Source organism: Phalacrocorax aristotelis, chromosome 9 (genome assembly GCF_949628215.1).
Source record: "Phalacrocorax aristotelis chromosome 9, bGulAri2.1, whole genome shotgun sequence".
Classification (NCBI taxonomy): Eukaryota; Metazoa; Chordata; class Aves; order Suliformes; family Phalacrocoracidae; genus Phalacrocorax; species Phalacrocorax aristotelis.
This window is the reverse complement of record NC_134284.1, coordinates 12,080,227-12,100,056: the sequence shown is the minus strand read 5'-3', so window position 1 is coordinate 12,100,056 and position 19,830 is coordinate 12,080,227. Positions and strand designations below refer to the sequence as shown.

The window sequence follows — 19,830 nt, the reverse complement described above, 5'->3', positions numbered from 1 at the left end:
ACAGGCAGGCAGCGGAACAGATGCCCAAGACGGCTGTGCTGTCACCATCCTTGGAGGTTCTAAAGACCCAACAAGACAAAGCCCTGAGCAGCCTGGTGGGATCCCATAACGGACCCTGCCTTGAGCAGGGAGCTGGACTAGACACCTCCCAGTCCCTTCAAACCTGGATGATCCTGTCATCCAGTAATTCACTGCAAGCTGGAGTTCAGACTCCTTGAATCCATTGAGAGCAGGGCAGGAAGCTCCTTCCAGACTTGCGTTGAGCCACAGTGTGAAGAGAGCTCTCTCTCATCCCTAGCAGCTTCCATCTCCCTGCTGAAGGGTGACCCCATGCTGCAGACAATGCACAGACTGCTCATGCAGAGGCAGGGCTCCAGCTGCCACCGCTGCCCCTTGCTTTGCAGATGTGAATGAATGCGAGCTGATGGTCGCCGTGTGTGGGACTGCGCTCTGCGAGAATGTGGAGGGATCCTTCCTCTGCCTCTGCCCCAGTGACCACGAGGAGTACAACACAGAGGCAGGGCAGTGCCAGCCCCGAGCAGCCATGGGTGAGTAGGCAGCTAGGACAGAAGCATGGGTGGCAGCTAAAGCAGGGGCGTGGTAGCCCTGGCTGGGGTCAGTTAAAGTTGAGGGGCTGCCAGGGCTGTACGAGCCCATGCAGGCATGGGCAAGCTTTCATTTGAGGAGAGTTGAGGAGCCTGAAAGTGGGGACCTAGGAAGGCCACAGTGCTGGTGATGGGTGTGCTCTGGGACCTCCTAGGTGTGGGCTGCTGCATTGGGGTGCCATGGACCCCATCCCGTCCCTGCTCTGCTGTCTTCTAGAGGGCCCCGAAACACATACAGCCTACCTCTCTGACAGCGCAGAGCGCAAGCAGTGCTACTACCACATCAGTGACGTTCGCCTGTGTGACAGCGTCCTGGCCAAGAACATCACCAAGGAGGAGTGCTGCTGTACTGTGGGGGCAGCCTGGGGTGACAACTGTGAGACTTACCCCTGCCCCATTCCGGGCACAGGTAGGAATGTGGCCCCCACACACCAGGCAAGGCCAGTGCTCTGCCCACCAGCTCCACCGTGGTTGCACTAACGAGCTGTTTCTTTTCTTCCCATCTCCCCTTGGCATCCACCTCCTGGCCAGTGGAGTACCAAGAGATCTGCCCTCTTGGGAAGGGCTATGTTCCCCAGGAAGATCTGCTCTCAGGAAAAGTCTCTTTCACAGGTACTAGCACCATTTTCTCTCATTTCTTCCAGGGTGAAGAGAGAGGGTGCTGTGCAAAGCCCTGCATAGAGATGCATCCACAGAAATATCTCCCCGGGGCTGTGGTTAGGGATGCTAATATCCTGCTGCTGCTTTTTCCTCCATTCGAGAAATCCCAGGTTGTCAGTATCACCAAGCTGGAAGTGCCCCTTCCTTCAGTCCTGCCTCACTGCTGGCAGTGACTCTTTTCTCGGTGCAAACCTCCCATGCCCATTGCAAACCAGGGATGGGGTCCAGTAAGACACAACCCTTCCAGTTACTGATAGATCTTCCAGTGGCCGGCTGGCTCAGTCTCTGGCACTTCACCTCCAGTGGGTTGTGTTCTCAACCTTCAAGAAACACACATGAATTTCCTATTTGTGAAAGCATCCTGTTCCCCATCATCCCTCATCCTGCTCTGCCTGTGGGTGCTTCCCCCTCTGCTCCCAGGCATGTAGCTGGTGGGAGAGGCAGGGGGCTCACTCAGGGACGCGCCAGTGATCCAGACCAAGGTGCCATGCTGCCTTTCTGGGGGCAGAGCACCCAGCCTGCCCTGTTTCCACAGCTCTGCTCCCTGAGACACTCTCTTCCTCTTCCATCCCTTTCTCAGACATGGATGAGTGTGAGATATTTGGCTCTGAGTTCTGCCGCAACGGACAGTGTTTGAACACGGTGCCGGGCTACAAGTGCTTCTGCCGTACAGGCTACTTCTATGACTCCAACAGGCTTGAGTGTGTTGGTAAGATGGCCTCAAAGAGCAGCAGGGTCCCCCACTGTGTGCAGAGGGAGAGCTGTGCTGCTTCACCCAGAGCTGTCCCTGCTGGCTATGCTACAGGGCCAGCTCTGGGTAACAGGCTTCCTGGGACCCTCCCAGGAAATGAAAGAGGAGGTGGAAGGGAAAGGGTGACATTGCCCATGTCTGCCAGCCTGAAACATTGCTCTGTCCTTGTGCATGGGCAGACCAGGACGAGTGTCAGAATGAAGTGTACTGCATCAACGGCGAGTGTCTGAACACGGATGGCTCTTACCACTGCTTCTGCAGCCTCCCTCTTGTGCTGGATGCCACTGGCAACCGGTGTGTGAACCTCTCCGTCAGGGCAGGTGAGCCCAAGCCCCTGCTGCAGCACACCTTCACCCTACACATCCCACCCTGCAGCTGGGCCTCCCGGGAGGGAGAAGCATGTGGAGGCTTGGTGCTGGGCTAAAGGGTGCCAGAGCCAGCACAGTGTGCACCAGGGCAGGGGGCAGGAGCTGGGGCACATGGTCACCCCCCTCAGGACAAAAGCAGCGTCACCCTTCTGGATTATTTTTATGGCATCCTTTGCTTGTGGCATTCACAGACGCCTTGGAGGAGTACGAAATCCACCTAGACGTCTGCTGGCAGACTGTCGCTGACTACATCTGCCAAGACCTGCTGCACGGCGAGCAGACCACGTACACTGAGTGTTGCTGCCGGCTCGGCGAAGCCTGGGGCCAGAACTGTGCGCTCTGTCCACACAGGTCCTCTGGTGAGCGAGGCAACGCGGGCAAGCATCCCCTGGCAGAGGTGGGGACAGGCTGGGCTGCTGCCAGTCATGCCTGGCAGAGTTGGTATGTGTGTAGTGAGGGCTCCTCTTGTTGTCTGCATTGCTGAAGCCAGCCAAGGAGTGGGTGAACCCCCCACTTCTCCAGGGCTAAACTGCATCAGTGGGTAGGATGTAGTTGGAACGGGTTTGCAATGAGTCTGAGGTGTCTGAGGGAAGAGTTGCTCTGTGCATCCTGCTGCTGCTACTTAGCGTAGAAGAGGTGAGGTAGTGGCAGCCCAAGATGGGATCACACTGCGAATTGGGGTTCTCACTGCTCAAAGACTTGGTGGCCCCAGACAGCAGCTGGTTTTCTCAAAGGCGGGGTGCTTCCAGCAGACTACAGAGCTGCAGCTTTGGAGGCCCTTGAGCACAGGTGTGTCTCAGCTGGCCCAGTGTGGATGCACTCTCTCCAGCTGTAGCAGACCTACTTCTCTTGAGCCAGGCTGCACTGACGCTTCCTTTTCTCTCACTGTTTCCAGCTGATTTTGCTTTCCTCTGTAATGGTGCCAGTGAAGACAGTGAGAGAGGGGCTGAGCTCCGAGAGAGACCTAGGTATGAGTACAGACCAGGCTTGGAAGACCCCCACTACGGCGTTCCCAGCCCAGATATGGGCCCCTACTACAACTATTTGGAGTCTGAGTATGGAAACCCTGATGCTGGTTTCCCTCGGAGGGAGCCCAACAGCGAGTTTCGTGGCAGCCGTCTCCACCATAGCCCAGGGCAGCCCCTGCCCCGCTACCTGCCCAGCCAACCTGGTGAGTACTGGGAGACAGAGAGGCGCCTTCCTACCAAGCCTGTGTCCATTGGGACTGCCTGACAGCTCCTACCTTGGCCAGGATGCTCCAGGCTTGGAGTAAGCTCTGCTCCTGGCTGCTCTGAGTCAGTCCTGGTCCCACCAGTACTGTCTTGCCACATGCCTGATGTCCCCTCTGCAGCTGGGCAGAGGGTCACCCTGCTCTGACACCATCTTGCTACCTTCCAGGCCTCTACGAGGGCTTCGAGGGGCTGCAGGCTGAGGAATGTGGGATCCTCAATGGCTGCGAGAACGGGCGCTGCGTGCGCGTCCGGGAGGGCTACACCTGCGACTGCTTCGATGGCTTCCAGCTGGACCTGACCCGCATGGCCTGCGTGGGTGAGTGGCGGCCGGGGCCAGCCCGGGGGCTGCAGCGGGGCCTGTGCGAGCACTCTGCCCCGGCATCCCTTAGCGGGTGCTGCTCTCTGGCGGTGCTGGCCGGGAGAGCTGCCGGAGGTGCCCCCGCTCGCACTGGTGCTTCCGTCCCACAGAGCTGGGAGGACCGTCCCTGAGGTGCAGGCGGCCGCTTTCTGCCGGCAGCTAAATCAGGGCACCTCGGGGCATCGCGGAGAGCAGCTGATCGCTCCCCCTTCTTTGCGTAACACTCTTGTGCATCACCAGCCACTCTTACTCTATCCCTGCTTACTTTCCTCTATGTTTACTGCTGCCCTGGTGAAATTCCTTGGTTTCCACCCTGCCCTATGAGACACAGTCTCTAAAGCTTCTCTCTGCATCTCTTCCACAACCCTATGCCATGTCTCCACCCTTTTCACAGTGCAGCTCCCCAAGCCAGCTGAGGCCCTGGGCACTAAACCGAGCAAATGAAGACCGTCTTTTTCCTTAGGCATGGCACTTACTCCAGCTCCCAGCATCCTTATTGCACGACACAGTAATGCAGCTCCTTCATACAGAACCCGCGGCCTCTGTCTCCCCAAATGCTGCTGGGCAGAACGGCTCTCTGAGCTATTACTCCCTCTTCAGCATTTGTGCACTCTGTTTCCCTTTCCTTGGCCACAATGTTTTGCACTTGCCTTCAGTGTACTTTGTCTGGTTGATTTTGAACCAATTCTTCTCTTGATCAGTGTGAGTCTGAACCCCAGGGCCCCCCCAGAGTGCTGGCATCACATACATACATTTCATAATTATGGGGATTCTTCCTTCATCCGCCTTAATGACAACATTAATGGAGTAGGGGTCAGGACAGGCCCCTGCAGGCTACACTTTACATGGCTTTTATTGTGACCACCAGGTATTACTAATTATCTTTGGAATGCAGCTTCTTGTGCAATTGCCACAGTTTCATCAAGACTGTATTTTCTCAGTCTGCTTGAGCGTGTCATGTGAGAGCATGTTGAAATCCTCACCATGGCCAAGGCGCATCATATCCACTGCTTCTCCCTTATCTGACATACCAGTTATCGGGTCAGCGAAGGGAACCAGATAGGCTTAACGTAATCAGGCCTTAACAGCTCTGCACCAGCTATTTAATGACCCTGATATCCTTTGGAGTGTTATGACCTAATGACTCACAAACCTGGTCTGCTTAAGGGAGCAGGGGGGAGGGGAGGGGGGTGAGCAGTCTGTAATTCTGGATTCTCCCTTCTCTGTTTTTGAACATAGTTAACAGATTTACCCTTCCTCAGGTCTCTGAGACCTTCCTTATCTTCCGTCTCAGAGAGAACTGCTGACTTTTCAGGGACTGCAAGAGTGCTAAGCATGTGAAGATGAGTTGCAGCAAGCCTTTAGCAATATGGATGTAACTGCTTTACCTATCCAATTGTCAAACCTCTCCATCACAGTATTGCCTTTCCCTCCCTGTGCTCCTGCACCCTCATTTAAACACTTCAAACATAGTCTGCGCCCTGTCTGATGACCATGAGCATTTTTATGATAGCTGGAACAAAGCCCACATTAGCTGCTCTAGCCAGCTTGGCTGGCTTTTGTTTCCTCCACGATAAGGACCAGACCGACATTCCCCATTGTTTCCTGCTAACATATTTATGGAGCCTTTGCTTGTTGCCTTTTGTATCCTGGACTAACTAACACTCATTTTACACTGGAGCCTGTCTTGGTTTTTTTTCCCTTCAGTTCTCCTGCGTGGTGCTTAGTCATCACCGTGTTTTTTCCTTGCTGCCTTCAGGCCTTTAGCATACTCCTGCAGCTGCTGCAGTGCTTCCCCTCTCGCCTCCCCATGGGTGTAGCTCGATCTCACTCCACAGGACAGGCTGCCTGCCCCCACCCCTGCCTGAACAGGCAGGCTCCAGAGCTTGGTGTGCATGGCTAGTGTGACTCTACCACGTTTGGTTTTTGGGTGCTTCTGGGCTAAAATAGCCTTGTTTTACTTCTCTCTGTTTGGTGGTCCACAGCCAGCCCAGCCCGCCTGCTCTTCCCCCTTTTACCTTTCCTTGGAGCCCCCAGCAAGGCTGCCTCTAGAGGTCTTGTGGGTGCAAACAAGGGCTCTGGGGTGCACCGGGATGCTCTGCCCAGCTGGTGCCCCACCACAAGGTAGGGGTAGTTCAGGCAGGGTGAACAGGGAAGTGCATTTAGCAAAGCAGACCTGTCACAGCGGGGCAGCTGCTGTAGGGCTCATGTGCATGCTATAGGCCAGTGGCGAGCCGGCTGAACGAGCCCTTTGGCACAGTTTGCAGATTAATAAAACAAGCCCTTGTTTGTGCAGTGTGAGATCCCCCTGTGTTCTGGTCCTGGAGGTGATAATGGGCCTCTCAGGGCCACCATCATCTGCCTCCTTGACCTTGCCAGATCAGAAAAGGCATTTTCCGAGGCTGGAAATGGCCTTTCTCCCAGATCTTACAACTTATTAGCAGGAAGCTGCTAACCTGGGGGTGTCACCAGCTGCAGAGCATGGGCGGGGGGGGGGGGGCTTATCTGGTGTGCGCTGCTGGGGGGAACTTCCTCCTGTGCTGGGGGATGCCAAATGCTGGAGACGCCACCCTTGCGAACTGAGGGAGCTCTGTGGATGTGCTGAGGGGTGTGGGAGGCTGGTAGGGTAACAGAGAGCACCCTGGAGGTGCTGGGTGGGGCATCTGTGGGGGAGTTCTGGGTGGGTGGCAGGGGCACAAGACGTTGGCTGTGGGATGGGACTTCTCGCTGTGCCACTGGCTCAACCCTGTCCTTCTCCTTGCAGACATCAACGAGTGCGAGGAGGTGGGCGGCACTGAGCCTCTGTGCCAGGGCAGCACCTGTGAGAACACCGAGGGCTCCTACCGCTGCCACTGCTTGCCAGGATATGTGGCCCTGGCCAGGCCCCACCACTGTGTGCCCCAGAGAGCCCAGAGCCCAGCCACAGCGTAGCTTTAGGGGAGTGGGGGTGAGGGTGCTCCCCTCTGGCACGTGGCTCTGGCACCCAGGACCTGGGAGCACACAGAAAGGTCCCCCAAGGGCTGAGGGTGCTTTGAGGTTCTTTTCTCCTTCCCCTCTGAAGCGCACAACTTCCCTGCCACCTCTCTCTACAGGCCACGACTGAGCTCCCAGCCTCTGCATCCTACTCCACCCTGCCAGCCCCTGCTCCTACCACAGCAGAGCCCAGCCTGAACCCCAGCACCCATTACATCACCCCATGCCATGGAGGTTCACGGGACGCCTTCCCCTGCCATGCAGCCCCAGCCTCCCCACCTCACCCTGCCGAGAAAGGGGGTTCATCTCCCAGCCACTGCTGCACTGACCTAGCAACAAGCCTCACCCATGCTGCTGCAGGTGCTGGTCCTGCTCCTCATGAAGCATCCAGCCCCCAGGCCAGAGCTTCGAGGGGGAGGTCAACCCCAGCTTTCTAAAGCTGATGCCTAACTTTGGGGCATGGTGAAAATGCTGGACCGGCCCCAGGGCCAGCTCTCCCTGCAGCCAGCCCAGATGCACCCCTTCGCCCTGCACTTTGCCTTCGTGCCCGTGCTGGCTGGGCAGGGGGATGGGAGGTCAGGGCCAGGCCAGCTTCCTTTCTGTAAAGTTGTTGGTGACTTTTTTTTTTTAATCAAGTCTGCTGGAAACTTCTCTCATGTTGTTAAATAAAACATTTATTTTGGGCCCCTGGGGCTCAAGACACTGGGGCTGGTCAGAACTGTTCTTGTTTTGCCTCTGCCAAAGGCTACCAGAGCCACATCCTCCACCTAGGTCCAGCCTGGCAAGGCCACCCCACTCTCATAAGCCAATTCTTACCCATCTCATGCTGGCACCCAGCCTCCTCCTGCCAGAGCAGAGACCCTTGCCAGGCCAAATATTTGCTTATCTCCCCAGCCCAGTAACAGCCGCAGGAGCCAACTCCAAGCCCCACAGACAGCACAGTGGTTATGGCTGCTCACATGCTGCCTTGTTCACACACGAGGGGGCTGCAGTTTAAGCATGAGAGCCTGTACTTTTCTGCAGTTAGCAAGAGCCCTCAGGCAGATCTGGGAGCTGCTTTTCCAGCCCCAGAGACCTCACGGGAAAGGCCTTTACCTGCGCTGCAGCAAGGTCATATTCTATACCACCACTTCCTCACAGAGCCTTTGCACAATTTCAAGCCAGCACAGGACCAGCAAGGCAGGAACACAGCCAGACATTGCTGCTGGATGCCAGGGTATCCAGCTGGCAGAGATGCCTGGTTGCTAACCAGTCACCCACACTTAGGCTAGCATACCACCTCCATCCATGCCTTCAGCTGAGAAGTAAGACCAGCCCAAGCCCCACTAGATGCCCAGCCACTCTGCTTTTCCTCCTGCTCCTCTTCACTCACAGAAGACAACACAAGCAAATTTTGTCTAGACTTTATTAAAAGGAAAGTTATAAAAAGAGGTTCAGGAGCTTCCAGCAGCTCCAAGTTAGTAGTAGTGCAAACCATTGGTTAGAGAAAGAATCATCCCTGCAGAGACATTGAATGCCATTTGGCTTCGCATCCACAAAAATGAACTTTTCCCAGCTGCAGTCCTGCTGGCTCAAGCAGGGGCCCAGGACAGAGCAGGCTGCCAACTGACAGAAAGCCTCCTCTCCTCCAGCTGCATGGATGGCAAATGCAGGTCCCAGGGGCATCCCAGTCACGATGGAGCAGGAGAAGCGCAGGAGGGTGGATGCAGCCAGTGTTCTAGAAGAGGCACTGAAGGGTTACCAGGTAGCAGCTCAAACACCAGCCAGGTTCACAAAGGAATTTCTCTGCGATGCACACGGACAGCTCCATTTCAAACTGAAGTGCCTCCACAGAGTGGCTGGAGGACATGCTCAGTCACTCCTGCAGCAGACACTGCTCCCCCTTGAGCTGCTGTGAGAAGGCCCCAGGGGGGCTTTAAATGGGGTAAAAGCTCTCTGGCCACTGCTGACCTTGCAGGAACAGAGTACTGGCTGCTCAGAGGCTGCAGAGGTCTGAAAGAAGCAGTAAGAAATGCTTATTACATAGAAAAATTTGGCCTGTGTTGTCTTCTGTTTTCCCCTCCCCAAGCCCTACTAATGGCAGGGCCCCTCAGCTGGTGATCTGAACTGGTATCTTCCAGCAGAACAACATCTGGTCTTGGTCATCCACTAGCTCCCACTTCACAATCAGTTTAATCTGAAAGAGAAAGAAGGGCAGAGGGAAATTAGAGTATTCAGGAAACCACAAGGCAAGGACACAGGGCAGCAGGGTTGTTACTTGTGTGGAGCAAGGAGGTCCTGGGAGCTCTGCGCAAAGAGAACTGAGCTTTGGCATTTCCCCGGCTGCAGTAGGTGGGCATTGTTGATACGGTGGCTACTGAAGTATCTTACATGGATGGAGGGTTCTGCTGTACACACTGCACATGGATCCCCACTCTGGGTAAGCAAAGAGTGGAAACACCCTGCAGCATCTCAGCTGAACAGTACCCTGGAGCTGAGCATCCCCAGTTTGGGAGCACCTGGCTGAGTACAGCAGGCTCTGCAGGGAGGCTATATACAAGCCTAGTAAAAAACAGGCAGATACTTGGGCAGCTGAAGCCACTTCTCAGCAGCTGGAACCAGGCTGCTTCCTCTGCTGGGTCTGTCCCAAAGCAGGAACTTGGGACAGAGTCATACCACCACAAGTGCCACCAGGTAGCCCGAGGAGTCTTCTAACTTGCTCCCCACCACCACAGGGCGAAGTGACCTTCCTTAAAGCCAGGTGGTGGGACTGTCCCAGGAAGGACGGTAGCTCTAAGAAGCAGACCAGCTGCCTGCTTACTTACACTGGGGTACTCGCTCTTCACAGGGAGTTTATTCAGGTAGCTGTAGGAACGGCCCTTCTGAATGGGGCACTGGATCCCAGACTTGCATCCATCAGGCTCAGGAATGGGAAAGGGTATGTCCACATGCAGCATCTCACCGTACACCCTCGCTTTGCTGCCCTGACTCTCGATCTCTGCAAAACACAGAGAAACGTAAGCACAGCACTGGAGCAGGGAACACGCTCCTATCTTATGCCCCCCCCTCCCCCACCTTGAGGTACCCTAGAGGCTGCAAGAACTCAACTAAGCGACCCTCTTCCTCCCCGGCCACTTCTTCACACCCAGACCCCTCTCCAGCCACCCTTCCCCACTCCCGTACGAGCAGCGGGACACAGAGGCGATCACCTCCCCCCTGCCCGTCCCCCGGCACCCCAGCTGGGGAAGGGACGCTTACTGCTGGCGAAGGTGACGTTGATGCTGTAGGACGTCCCTTTGTGGAGCTGGCAGGGCTGCGTGGGGCAGGGGCTCACGTTCACCTCCTGGATGGTGCCGTCTTTGGACCCTGCAAGGAAGAGCCGGGATTACCGGGCCTTCTCCGCCCGCTGACCCGGCTCCGCAGCCCCCCGCCGCCCCCGAGCCACTCACCGCAGTCAGCGAAGCGGAGGGGCTCGGCCAGGACAGCGACGGCGGCGCCCAGCGCCAGGAGCAGAGCGAGCGGGGACGGCCCCATGGCGGCGGCGGCGGCGACAGGAGCGGACCGGGAACGGCGGCGGCAGCTCCTCCGCGGCGTCACATGAGCGCGGCGGCCCCGCCCGCGGGGCGGGACAGACACACAGACAGCCCCGTCCTCGTCGCGTTGGCCTGCGGCGGCCGAGGCCGCATCCTGCAAAAGGGCAGGGATACAACGCCGTGACCCCGCCGGTCCTGGGGGAGGAGGGCAGCCGTGCTGCGGCTGCAGGGCTTGGACAGACAGACAGACACCCTCCGCAGCAGCGCTGCTCCTGGGCTGCATCTGCGTGCCCAGTGCTGCGGGGCGGACGTGCTCCCCTGCGGCCCGAGCGGTGGGCCGGGAGGCTCTTCCCGTGCCTCTGCCGAAAGGAATAAAAAAAATCGAGAAGCTAGCGTCATAGACTGGCCTGTAGCCTCATTACTTATTCTATACCTGATGTTTTACATGTTGAAAGCTGTCTGTAACGCAAGTGTCAAGAGTTACATCTGCCAAGTAACTGGTGGGGTTGTTGCCTTTCACAGCACGTGGTGGTATAGCCCCACTTCTCAAACTAACAAAATGCCGGGGACTCCCCAGCTTTGCGCTGTGGATGCCAGGACAAACCAGAGGACGTTTTAAGACGCTTCAGCAAGCGTTCATCCCAAGCTAAAGTTTACAGCTTCTCACCAATTTCACATGGTAGCAAGGGTTACCCTTAACAGGGTCACATCAGGAACATCACAGAGATAGAGACATGTGAGTGCTGCTTTGGCAGGAAAGCGGCAGAGCTGACACAGCTTCTCCTCTTCAGACTTCCGCCCCAGTAAGGTGTCTGTCTACTCGGCTTCAGCTGTGCTGCCAAGTGACTCAGAAGCAAAACCCCCATGCTTTGCTCAGGCTTTCCACAAAGGGTGTCATACCAGAAGCCCCAGAGGTGTTAGCAGGACTGAGCAGAACTTGCTCTTGTGCATCTCTCTTCTGCACACTTTAGCTCTTCAGATTCAGAATACGCATTCAGTTTGCAGAGGTCTCAAGCAAGCAGACCAGGGCACTTACAGCGGCCCTATCAAAAAACCAAACCAAACCAAAAAAAGCAACCACAAACCCGAATGACCCTACTGAGACTAAGCCATAGATTTAAGCCCACCTCACACTCTTCATAACCAACCCATGCAGTCTTTTTCTTGAGCATGGGAGCTCATGCCCTTATAAAGGCTTTTCTTCTCCCCATCCTTCAAGTCTTATGGTTGATAAACAAAGCTGCCTATCTGACTGCTGGGAACAGAAGTGCGGTCAGGTCAGAACACCACTATAAACTACCATCACACATTCACAGGATAAGCAGTACCATGCTTGGGAACAAATTCCACAATGCATTAAATCAGGATGCCTCCCTGTGAAGTGGCTCTCCAGATGCCTTTACTTCACGGATGCTTTTGTGTCATAGCGGCAACTACATGCATGCAAGGCTACACGCATTTCAAAGGCTTCGAACTAAAAATTGTTGAATCTAGGATCAGAATTAACACATACCTATCTCCCCCAGAACTGCATTAATAAAAAGCCTAATAAGCCTAAGTTTGTGTAAAGGCCTTAGCTGTAGTTTTACAAGGAAGAAGCAGAAACCTTCTGCCCAGGGTTTTTAGCTGGTATCACGCATTACTGTCATGCCAGTTTTGCAATAACAACACTAAAGCTCAGATTCCCCAGAGCAGCATAACCATCATCACCCTAACAGACCTTGCTTTTAGAAATGCCCCTTTTGACATCTGATAGAAGACATGGGCCTCCAGGTCGCCTTGGAGCACAACATTTCACCAAAAGGCTTCAGAAATAACCAATGCAACTTTAGGTTGGTCTCATCATTTTGCAGGCAGGCAGGCAGGCAGGCAGAACTCCTCCTAGATTATCAACATCACAGGGAGCTTGTGTTAAGGTGCAGAAACACCAGGAGAAAAGGCTAAGAAAGCCAGCAGTTAAATTTTTTCTAGCAAGACTGATACTCGACTTCATTTCTGTAATCCAACCAACTCTATTACATGAAGAAGTCTACAATTCCACTGTATGAGCTAGCTACACCCAGTGAATCCAAATCCCTCTAATAGCATTGCACTTGCAGCTCAGTAAACAAATGCACCTGCAGGCACTACAGCAGCCCTGAATACAGAAGTCAGGTTCTGAGGAAAATCCACGTACAGAGACTAATCAATTTTACTGTTCTTTCATCCAGAATATGCTCCTGTGCTACAGGTCATCAGAAGTCACATTGAAATGCATCGCAAGCTACTCTCGCATTCAATGCCACACCAGAGGTTTTATTATCACCAGTTTCTGAATCACTGAAACAAGCTCAGTTTTCCACTGAAACAGATACAAGATGATTTAAGCATACACATTGCAGAGGAGAATAGAGCAAACTGTCTAGGGAATTCAACTCACAGACAAACCTTTTCAATACAGTGTGCTTGAAGAGAACTAGAGGAAATTCCCAAACCCAGATACCACAGACCAGAATAAGAAGGGGAAAACAAAACAGAACAAAACCTAAAAACAGACCACATCAAGCTATCAGGAACAAGATAACCAAGAAAATCACAACCTAGGAAGGAAGAAAACCTGGACTTTAACTCTCAGTGAGAGACCACCACCCCCATACCATGTAGCCGGCAGAAAGAAAAAATAGCCAGTGATAACAGACAGATGGAAAAATTAGCTGTTCTTAGTTGCATCCACCTCTCCTAGCCATTCAAAAAATTTGACCCTAGCACCTAAGTCACTCCTCATCTTAGAGGCTTATTAATTAGATTAAACTAACTCTGAGTTAACTCTGAGATGGCCTCTTTCTCGTTCTTTTGGTCTGCATTAATGCTAGCCCCGCCCCGGGATCCTGCCTGTGCTACTTTCCTGGCTTTATCCTAACATCATTAGAGTTAACCCAAGAGCAAGCAAAAGTAAACAGCTCAAACCAGTCTTCATTTACATGTTAAGGGCAGGACAAACAAGCAAAAGCACGTGGTTGCAAAAGCATTGCCTTGCTTGGAGTGGAACAGTGAGAAAGCAAACCATCACAGGGTCCCAAGGTCCCCTGACATTAAATCAACCCCTCATGCTGGGATGACTGGTTTTCCTCCGCCATCCCACTGTGTGACTCTCCACAAGCCTGGCCAGGGGCAAGGAACAAGGTTCCTCCCCCAGAAACACATGGAGAAACAGATAAAGAGTCTTTTAAGTGCAGGCACATCTGTGAGCAGCTGGCGAGGCTGCTGTCACAGGTCAGATGATCAGGTGGAGGTGAAACCATGGGGGGAAACATGCCTCAGGCAGCTGCAGGGGAGGCACAGGCCCTGAAACCCTAAGCACCCACCCAAAGGAAAACCAGCCTCCGTGGGGATTTCCGAGCTGAGCACCCACCTGATGAAAGCAAACCAGAAAAGCTGGGATCAGGAAAAAACCCCTTCAGCCCCAGCCCTGTGTTTGCTCCTCTGCTTACCTAGCTCCCCCTGCCAGTGTCTTGATCCCTCTCAGGGTCTCTGGGTAGTACTTAGAATAAACAACCCTCACAGCTAATTCCAGGGCAAATACACTCTGCTGTAGTGTGCTGTGTTATTTATTTTGTTACTCTCTATTGTTTTATTGCTGTTTACTTCCCTCCATGTGTTCCCTCTTGTGGAAGAGAACGCTCCCAAGGACGAACAGCAGCGTTGTGCAAAGCTTCAGCCACTTTGCTGGCTTTACGGAGCCAGCAGCCAAGCTCTGCCCGCGGAGGGACACTGCCGCCGGAGCCGGAGCCGGACCGTCCCAGCCCGGCCCGCACGGTGGAGATGCCATGGTGGAGGCGGGCAGGGCGTTGCCTAGCAACCGCCGCCGACTCAGCACTTCCGCCTCGGCGGGCGCCATGTCGGCCCCGGCCGGAAGCGGCGGCGGCGGGCAGCCAATGGGCGGGCGGGGGCGTGGCGCTGAGGCGGGCGCGGGTGTCATCATGGCGGCGCCGGGGGTGCTGAGATGGTGGTGGTGGCGGCGGTTGGTGTTGGGTGACTGGGCGAGGTACCGCTCTGCGGTGGTGGGCGACGCCCTCGGTCCCTTTGGCCTGTTGGGGGGCGTTAGGTGTCCCCATGTGTTGCAGCTCTGCGGGGGTGGGGCCGAGCCGAGCGTGGGGGTGCGGCAGCTGCCCTCGAAGGCGACCCTTCTGAGGCTCCCCTTTTCCTCCCCTCTCCCTGAGGCAGCTGGTGTCCTGCTCCGCCGTGCCGAGGACGAGCGCTGCCGAGGCCCCTGCCGGGTCCTACCTGTGCAGTTGGCCGCCCGCTGCGGTGGGCATCGTCCTTCTCCCAGCTGGGCCCAACGGAGAGTGACCCCAGCGAGGGACAGGTCTTCCTCAGCCAAAGCTGCGTGAAGGTAGGGACCATGGGAGGCAACTCGGGTGCCTCTGGGATGGGCTCCAAACTGCCTGGCCTACCCCGGGCACATAGGGGAGGCATGTGAGTGTTTGCCAGTTTGTTCAGCAGGTCTTTTAACCCTCTTTTCTTTTTTTTTTGCAGAGGCTGCTGGAGATCACAGAAGGCTCAGAGTTTCTCAGGCTGCAGGTAGAAGGAGGTGGCTGCTCTGGATTCCAGTACAAGTTTTCCTTGGACACGGTTATCAATCCTGATGACAGGCAAGGGCAAAGGGGTGTAGTGGTGGTCGGGTGTGACTGTTCTTTGCAAAGGTAACAAGAAGGGGTGTGTGACATGATGGTATCTTGAACTGAAGGGAAGAAGCCTGTGAGATAAGGAAGGTGCTCAGGCTGTGCTTCTCTGTCAGGTCTGCAGCACAGTTAATGGTTAAACATGCTGCTTTTCTCCAGGGTGTTTGAACAAGGTGGTGCCCGTGTAGTCGTGGATGTGGAGAGCCTGGCCTTTGTGAAAGGTTCCATGGTGGACTTCAGCCAGGAGCTGATTCGCAGTTCCTTCCAGGTGGTGAGCAACCCTCAAGCAGAAAAGGGTTGCTCGTGTGGGACTTCCTTCTCTGTCAAATTCTGACTGGACTTCCCATGGATGGACACTGTCTGCAGACACTTCCCGGCAGTCTTCAGAGGGTTTTTGCTTGTTCTTCTCCCAGCTGCTCCCTCTCATCTTCCTTACCCTGTAACACAGCTGTTACACATGATGGTAGCTGTATGTATGTCTGCACTGAGCTGATCTCCAAGACTCATTGGCCTTCCCTTCAGAAACATGAAGTAGCACACAAGAGCATCTTCAGCACCCTGTGAACTACTGGCCAGGTGGTGCTGACTCGCCTACCCTGTCCTGAATGTCGAACCACTTAACGGCTTGTCAGCAAGAAATGGCTGTGTATATATACGTGTGTGTGCATTTATTGAAAGTTCTTACTAAAAAAGTGTTTGAGATTGGTTGGTATTGCTCATATGTTCCCATGTGGGTATAATCTGGGTTCTCTCAGGTACTGTTGCTTATCCCTTGTCTTCCAGCTGAATGGAACTCAGTCTCTCCTATATACCTCTAGTGTTGCTGGCTCTCCACAGTGGGATTTCCTAGATACTTTGCTGTTCTTTTACCCAGCAGGCTTCTCTTCGTCCTAGGAGCCTACAGTGGTTTTGCTGTCAGTCCCTGGGATGACAGTTTTTACTTGTTCAGAGTAAATGAAGCTAAAAAATTGAGGTAGGAAGAATTAATAGCTATGGTTTTTTATTTAAAAGAACTTATCTTATTTAAAAAAAAAAAGCTTTTTTGTGTATATATATATAAATAAAATACACAGCCCTCCGTCCCTCAGTACTATTTTAGGCTGTTCCTAAACCTGACTTGGAATTTTAGGTCATACAAATGCTCAGGTTTCATAGAGTGTCTTCTGCCTCCCCATGCCACTGGGAAGGAAAGTTCAGGTGACAGAGGCAGAGGAGGATCTGGAGTACTACTTAAGGGTCCGTAAGACCTTTTGACTTAGTTGTCTGAGAATCTTTTCCATAACTTGCTTCACTGTTTAATCTCTGTCTAACTAGTGCCTGGTTTGATGGAAGAATGCAATAGCTCCTTTCTTTTGTGGAACTCCCATGGAATGCGAAATCTCGAAGTTTCCAGAATAAGATTCTTGTGATTAGTTGTTTTCTGTAGTTTTCTATCTACCACTAGATGTCTTTTAAAACAAAGTGATTCACCTGCTTCTGGGTGAAAGGAGAGGTGGGGAAGCTATTTTTGTTTCCTCTCTTGTATTTTATCTGATCATAACCAAATTGTCTATAAGACTCAAGTCTTTCATATGAGTGTGGGAGTGCTGCATGACTTCGGTCTCAAGGCAACTGCTTATGGCAAACCAGGAGCTTCTTAAGACTCCATGCCACAGGCATTTTTGTTGTTAAGCTTCCCACATGCCTTTCTAAACCAATCAGCAGTGCATACATACAGCACTGATTTGCCTGTTGATTTCTAGCACTCAGAGTGTTGATAGCCAGCTAGTTTCAGTTTCATTCATAGCTGTTACAGGAGTCATATGTGATCTGCTCTGACTTTGTCACATGGGGAATATGGACAGGATTTGGAGCGGCATCTTTTTTGATTTAGCCTTTTCCATTTCTTTTTCCTGCAGTCAACAAGTTCTACCTAGTTATGTTGCTATCAGAGTGAGCTGGATGTAGCACTGTTCCATTTTGTAAAAGGATGTGATTAAAAGACTTTGTCTAAACTGCTGCAGATGTTTTGGCCCTACCCTTATGCTCCCAGATCTTGAATGTTATGTCAGCTGCAACTGCCTTTGAAAAGCGTAAGACCTAAAAGCTTGTGTAAATAGAAGACATTAGATTGGACCCCCTCACTATAAGAAGGACATTGAGTTGCTGGGGTGTGTCCAAAGAAGGGCAATGAAGCTGGTGAAGGGTCTAGAGCACAAGTCTTATGAGGAGCGGCTGAGGGAACTGGGGTTGTTTAGCCTGGAGAAGAGAAGGCTGAGGGGAGACCTTATCGCTCTCTACAACTACCTGAAAGGAGGTTGTAACGAGGTGGGTGTTGGTCTCTTCTCCCAAGTTACTAGTGATAGAATGAGAGGAAATGGCTTCAAGCTGTGTTAGGGGAGGTTTAGATTGGATATTAAAAAAAATTTCTTCACTGAAAGAGTGGTCAGGCATTGGAACAGGCTGCCCAGAGAGGTGGGGGAGTCACCATCCCTGGTGGTATTTAAAACCTGTGTAGATGTGGCGCTTCAGGGCATGGTTTAGGAGATGTTGTAGTTTTGGGTTGATGGTTGGACTTGATGATCCTAGAGGTCTTTTCCAACCTTAATGATTCTATAAACTCAGTTTCTTTCAGCTGGGATAAGTGAGCAATGAAAGTTGGCAGGAGGAATTGCTTTCTGAGCCAGGGAGTACAGATCTGTTCTTGATCCATTTCTTGCAGTCTGACCTTGATCAAGTCTCTTTTGGGATTTTTTTAATGGGAAATAAAAGTGCAACAGTAGTGCTAGAAGTAGAAAACCAGCAGCTACCAAGGTTTTTTTCCACTAAACTAAAGCCTGCCCTCAGCCCGTGTAAGCATGCAGCCTTCATCTTGGATTACTGTTCTTACTAAATGTCAATGTACCATGTCTGTTCAACCTAGTCAGGTTCCACCTGCCTTCACTCACTCTGCCCTGATGAAGTAAATACAGCAAGTGCTGTCTATGTGGAGTGCCCCTGCTTTCAGAGAATTTGCCTCCTCCTTCCCAGGGACTGTACAGAAGATGAGGTTTTGGGTCCTCACCAGTGTCACCAGGCAGCATTACTGGGCTCACAGGGGAAGCGTGCTTGTGTAGCTTGCTCTCCCTGCAGTTCTGGCAGTACTGCTCTAACTGCACTAGATGGACCCCTTACTCCTTGGCAGTTGCTACACTCGACCTGTATGGGCATTTCGACCTCTGTCTGGGGTGAGGATGGATCTGCTCCGTGTAGGACCTAGGCAAGAGCAAAAGTTTCTTTGCAGCTGCCTGTTCTGGAGGCAGGCTGGAGCTGAGTTCATCTAGTATGGCAGCAGAGTAGTTTCTAGATCAGAGAAACTGCTAGGAGCTGAAGAGGTTCCAGCTGTATGACACACTGCTCTTGGCCTCCTGGTCCTGCTTCCTGGGGGCGGCTATAATCTTCTGGCCAAAGCTACTAGTCTTCCAGCTCCCAATAGGGAGTGGGTGCAAAGGGCTGTCTGTCACCTCCAGAGTCCTGACTCTTAAAGTCTGTTGGTACATCAGAAATTGAAAACTTCTGTCCATGTCTAGGAAGTCAAAGTGGGTTGTGTTAGCAGAGGGGGGTGAAGGTGACCTTGGTGAATTTTGGCTGTGTAGTCAGAAAAGGCTAGATCCTGGCTCCTAGGGCAGGATTTTTCTTCCCTATCAAGGTTTGTACACTGAATAGCCCTAGGGGACAAAGATGACACCACATGGTAGGCTGTGGGGCAAGACTAGTGGTGCCAAGAGAAGGGTGCAGAGGATCAGACAGGAGATTTGAATCTGTCTGGACTGTGAGGGACTGCCATGGCATGCCTGTGAGATGCCTACGCTGTGGGGATAGGTAGGAGCCCTTGTACTAAACCACAGAGAAAAAGCAGGAGTATGGAGCTGGAGGTGCTGCGTTTGCTTCGTTGCAAATGAGAAACTGCAGTGGAAGATCTTTCTCTACTCCCACATGGAGGAGGATTCTCTCAGTTCACCCACCTGACAAGGAATGAATGAGCAAGAAAAATTCACGGAAACCTACTTTAAGGTGAAGCTTCAAGGGAAAAGGGCACAATCATCAGTGTCAGGCAGGTAGAAGAGGATGGAATAGAAAACCTTACTTTGGTGAGGGCTTCTTGGAGCTCTGTGGGGACTTGTTAGTAGATGGCCAGCACATCCTCAGCCTGTGACTCTGGCTCTGTTCTTCAAATTAGGTATCTACCATTGCATGTTAACTGTAGGTCCCTCTTCTAAGTTTCAGGCCGGCCACTGGTAGAGAAATGGCAGATTTTTGTCATGCCCCTTTTCTTGTGGTTTAGGGATATGCATGGGAATATCATGCTCACCTTGGTGGGCTTCTGTGTGGTATTACTTCCTACAAAGAGCATTTGGGAGTGAGTGGCTCCTGTAAGACTGAGGGCCAGCCTACAGTGGATGTTAGGGGAGCAACTGGGCCTGTCACTCCAAAATTTTTATCTGCAAAATTTTGCTGGGTTCAGTGCTCTCCCTCATGAAATTCTGTCTGCACAAAGTTGTTGGCTGAGTCAGGAAGGCAGCTAGGGGTGAGGAGCCAGTACCCCTTGGATGACACCCACTGGGACTTCTGCTACCCCCACACAGCAGTATAATCTGCCTTCTTAGGGCTTGCCTGAATCTAGCACCTGGGGGAGGAATCACTAAATGGTGGAGGAGGCAGTGACAGGAAGGCAGAATTGCATGAAAAAAG

The 19,830-nt window shown here is 52.9% G+C and overlaps 3 protein-coding genes across 8 annotated transcripts in view; 2 read left to right on the top strand and 1 right to left on the bottom strand.

Annotated features, from left to right (window-relative positions):
* Window positions 1-7,654, top strand: part of LTBP2 (latent transforming growth factor beta binding protein 2) — a 75,028-nt gene extending 67,374 nt beyond the window's left edge. For all 5 annotated transcript variants that reach the window (XM_075103492.1, XM_075103491.1, XM_075103493.1 and 2 more), the window contains 9 exons: window positions 405-548; window positions 823-1,014; window positions 1,137-1,217; window positions 1,846-1,974; window positions 2,196-2,336; window positions 2,576-2,743; window positions 3,280-3,555; window positions 3,783-3,932; window positions 6,739-7,654. In XM_075103492.1, coding sequence (XP_074959593.1) covers window positions 405-548; window positions 823-1,014; window positions 1,137-1,217; window positions 1,846-1,974; window positions 2,196-2,336; window positions 2,576-2,743; window positions 3,280-3,555; window positions 3,783-3,932; window positions 6,739-6,905 — 1,448 coding nt within the window. In that variant the 3' untranslated portion in view covers window positions 6,906-7,654. The remainder of the gene's footprint in view (window positions 1-404; window positions 549-822; window positions 1,015-1,136; window positions 1,218-1,845; window positions 1,975-2,195; window positions 2,337-2,575; window positions 2,744-3,279; window positions 3,556-3,782; window positions 3,933-6,738) is intronic.
* Window positions 7,655-8,338: 684 nt separating this feature from the next.
* NPC2 (NPC intracellular cholesterol transporter 2) lies at window positions 8,339-13,978 on the bottom strand. Of its 2 annotated transcripts, XM_075103488.1 has the most exons (5): window positions 13,930-13,978; window positions 10,376-10,613; window positions 10,185-10,292; window positions 9,752-9,924; window positions 8,339-9,123 (listed from the first exon to the last, which is right to left on the bottom strand). In XM_075103488.1, the coding sequence occupies exons 2-5, from the start codon at window positions 10,458-10,460 to the stop codon at window positions 9,037-9,039; spliced, it is 453 nt and encodes a 150-aa protein (XP_074959589.1). In that variant the 5' UTR covers window positions 10,461-10,613; window positions 13,930-13,978; the 3' UTR covers window positions 8,339-9,036. The 2 variants fall into 2 exon arrangements, with proteins under 2 accessions (XP_074959589.1, XP_074959588.1); XM_075103487.1 differs by lacking the exon at window positions 13,930-13,978 and having other exon boundaries at window positions 10,376-10,812.
* Window positions 13,979-14,319: 341 nt separating this feature from the next.
* Window positions 14,320-17,119, top strand: ISCA2 (iron-sulfur cluster assembly 2). The gene is made up of 4 exons (XM_075103485.1): window positions 14,320-14,483; window positions 14,663-14,831; window positions 14,975-15,090; window positions 15,280-17,119. Exons 1-4 carry the CDS (start codon window positions 14,335-14,337, stop codon window positions 15,452-15,454), a joined length of 609 nt encoding a protein of 202 aa, XP_074959586.1. The 5' UTR covers window positions 14,320-14,334; the 3' UTR covers window positions 15,455-17,119.
* The last annotated feature ends 2,711 nt before the right edge of the window (window positions 17,120-19,830 follow it).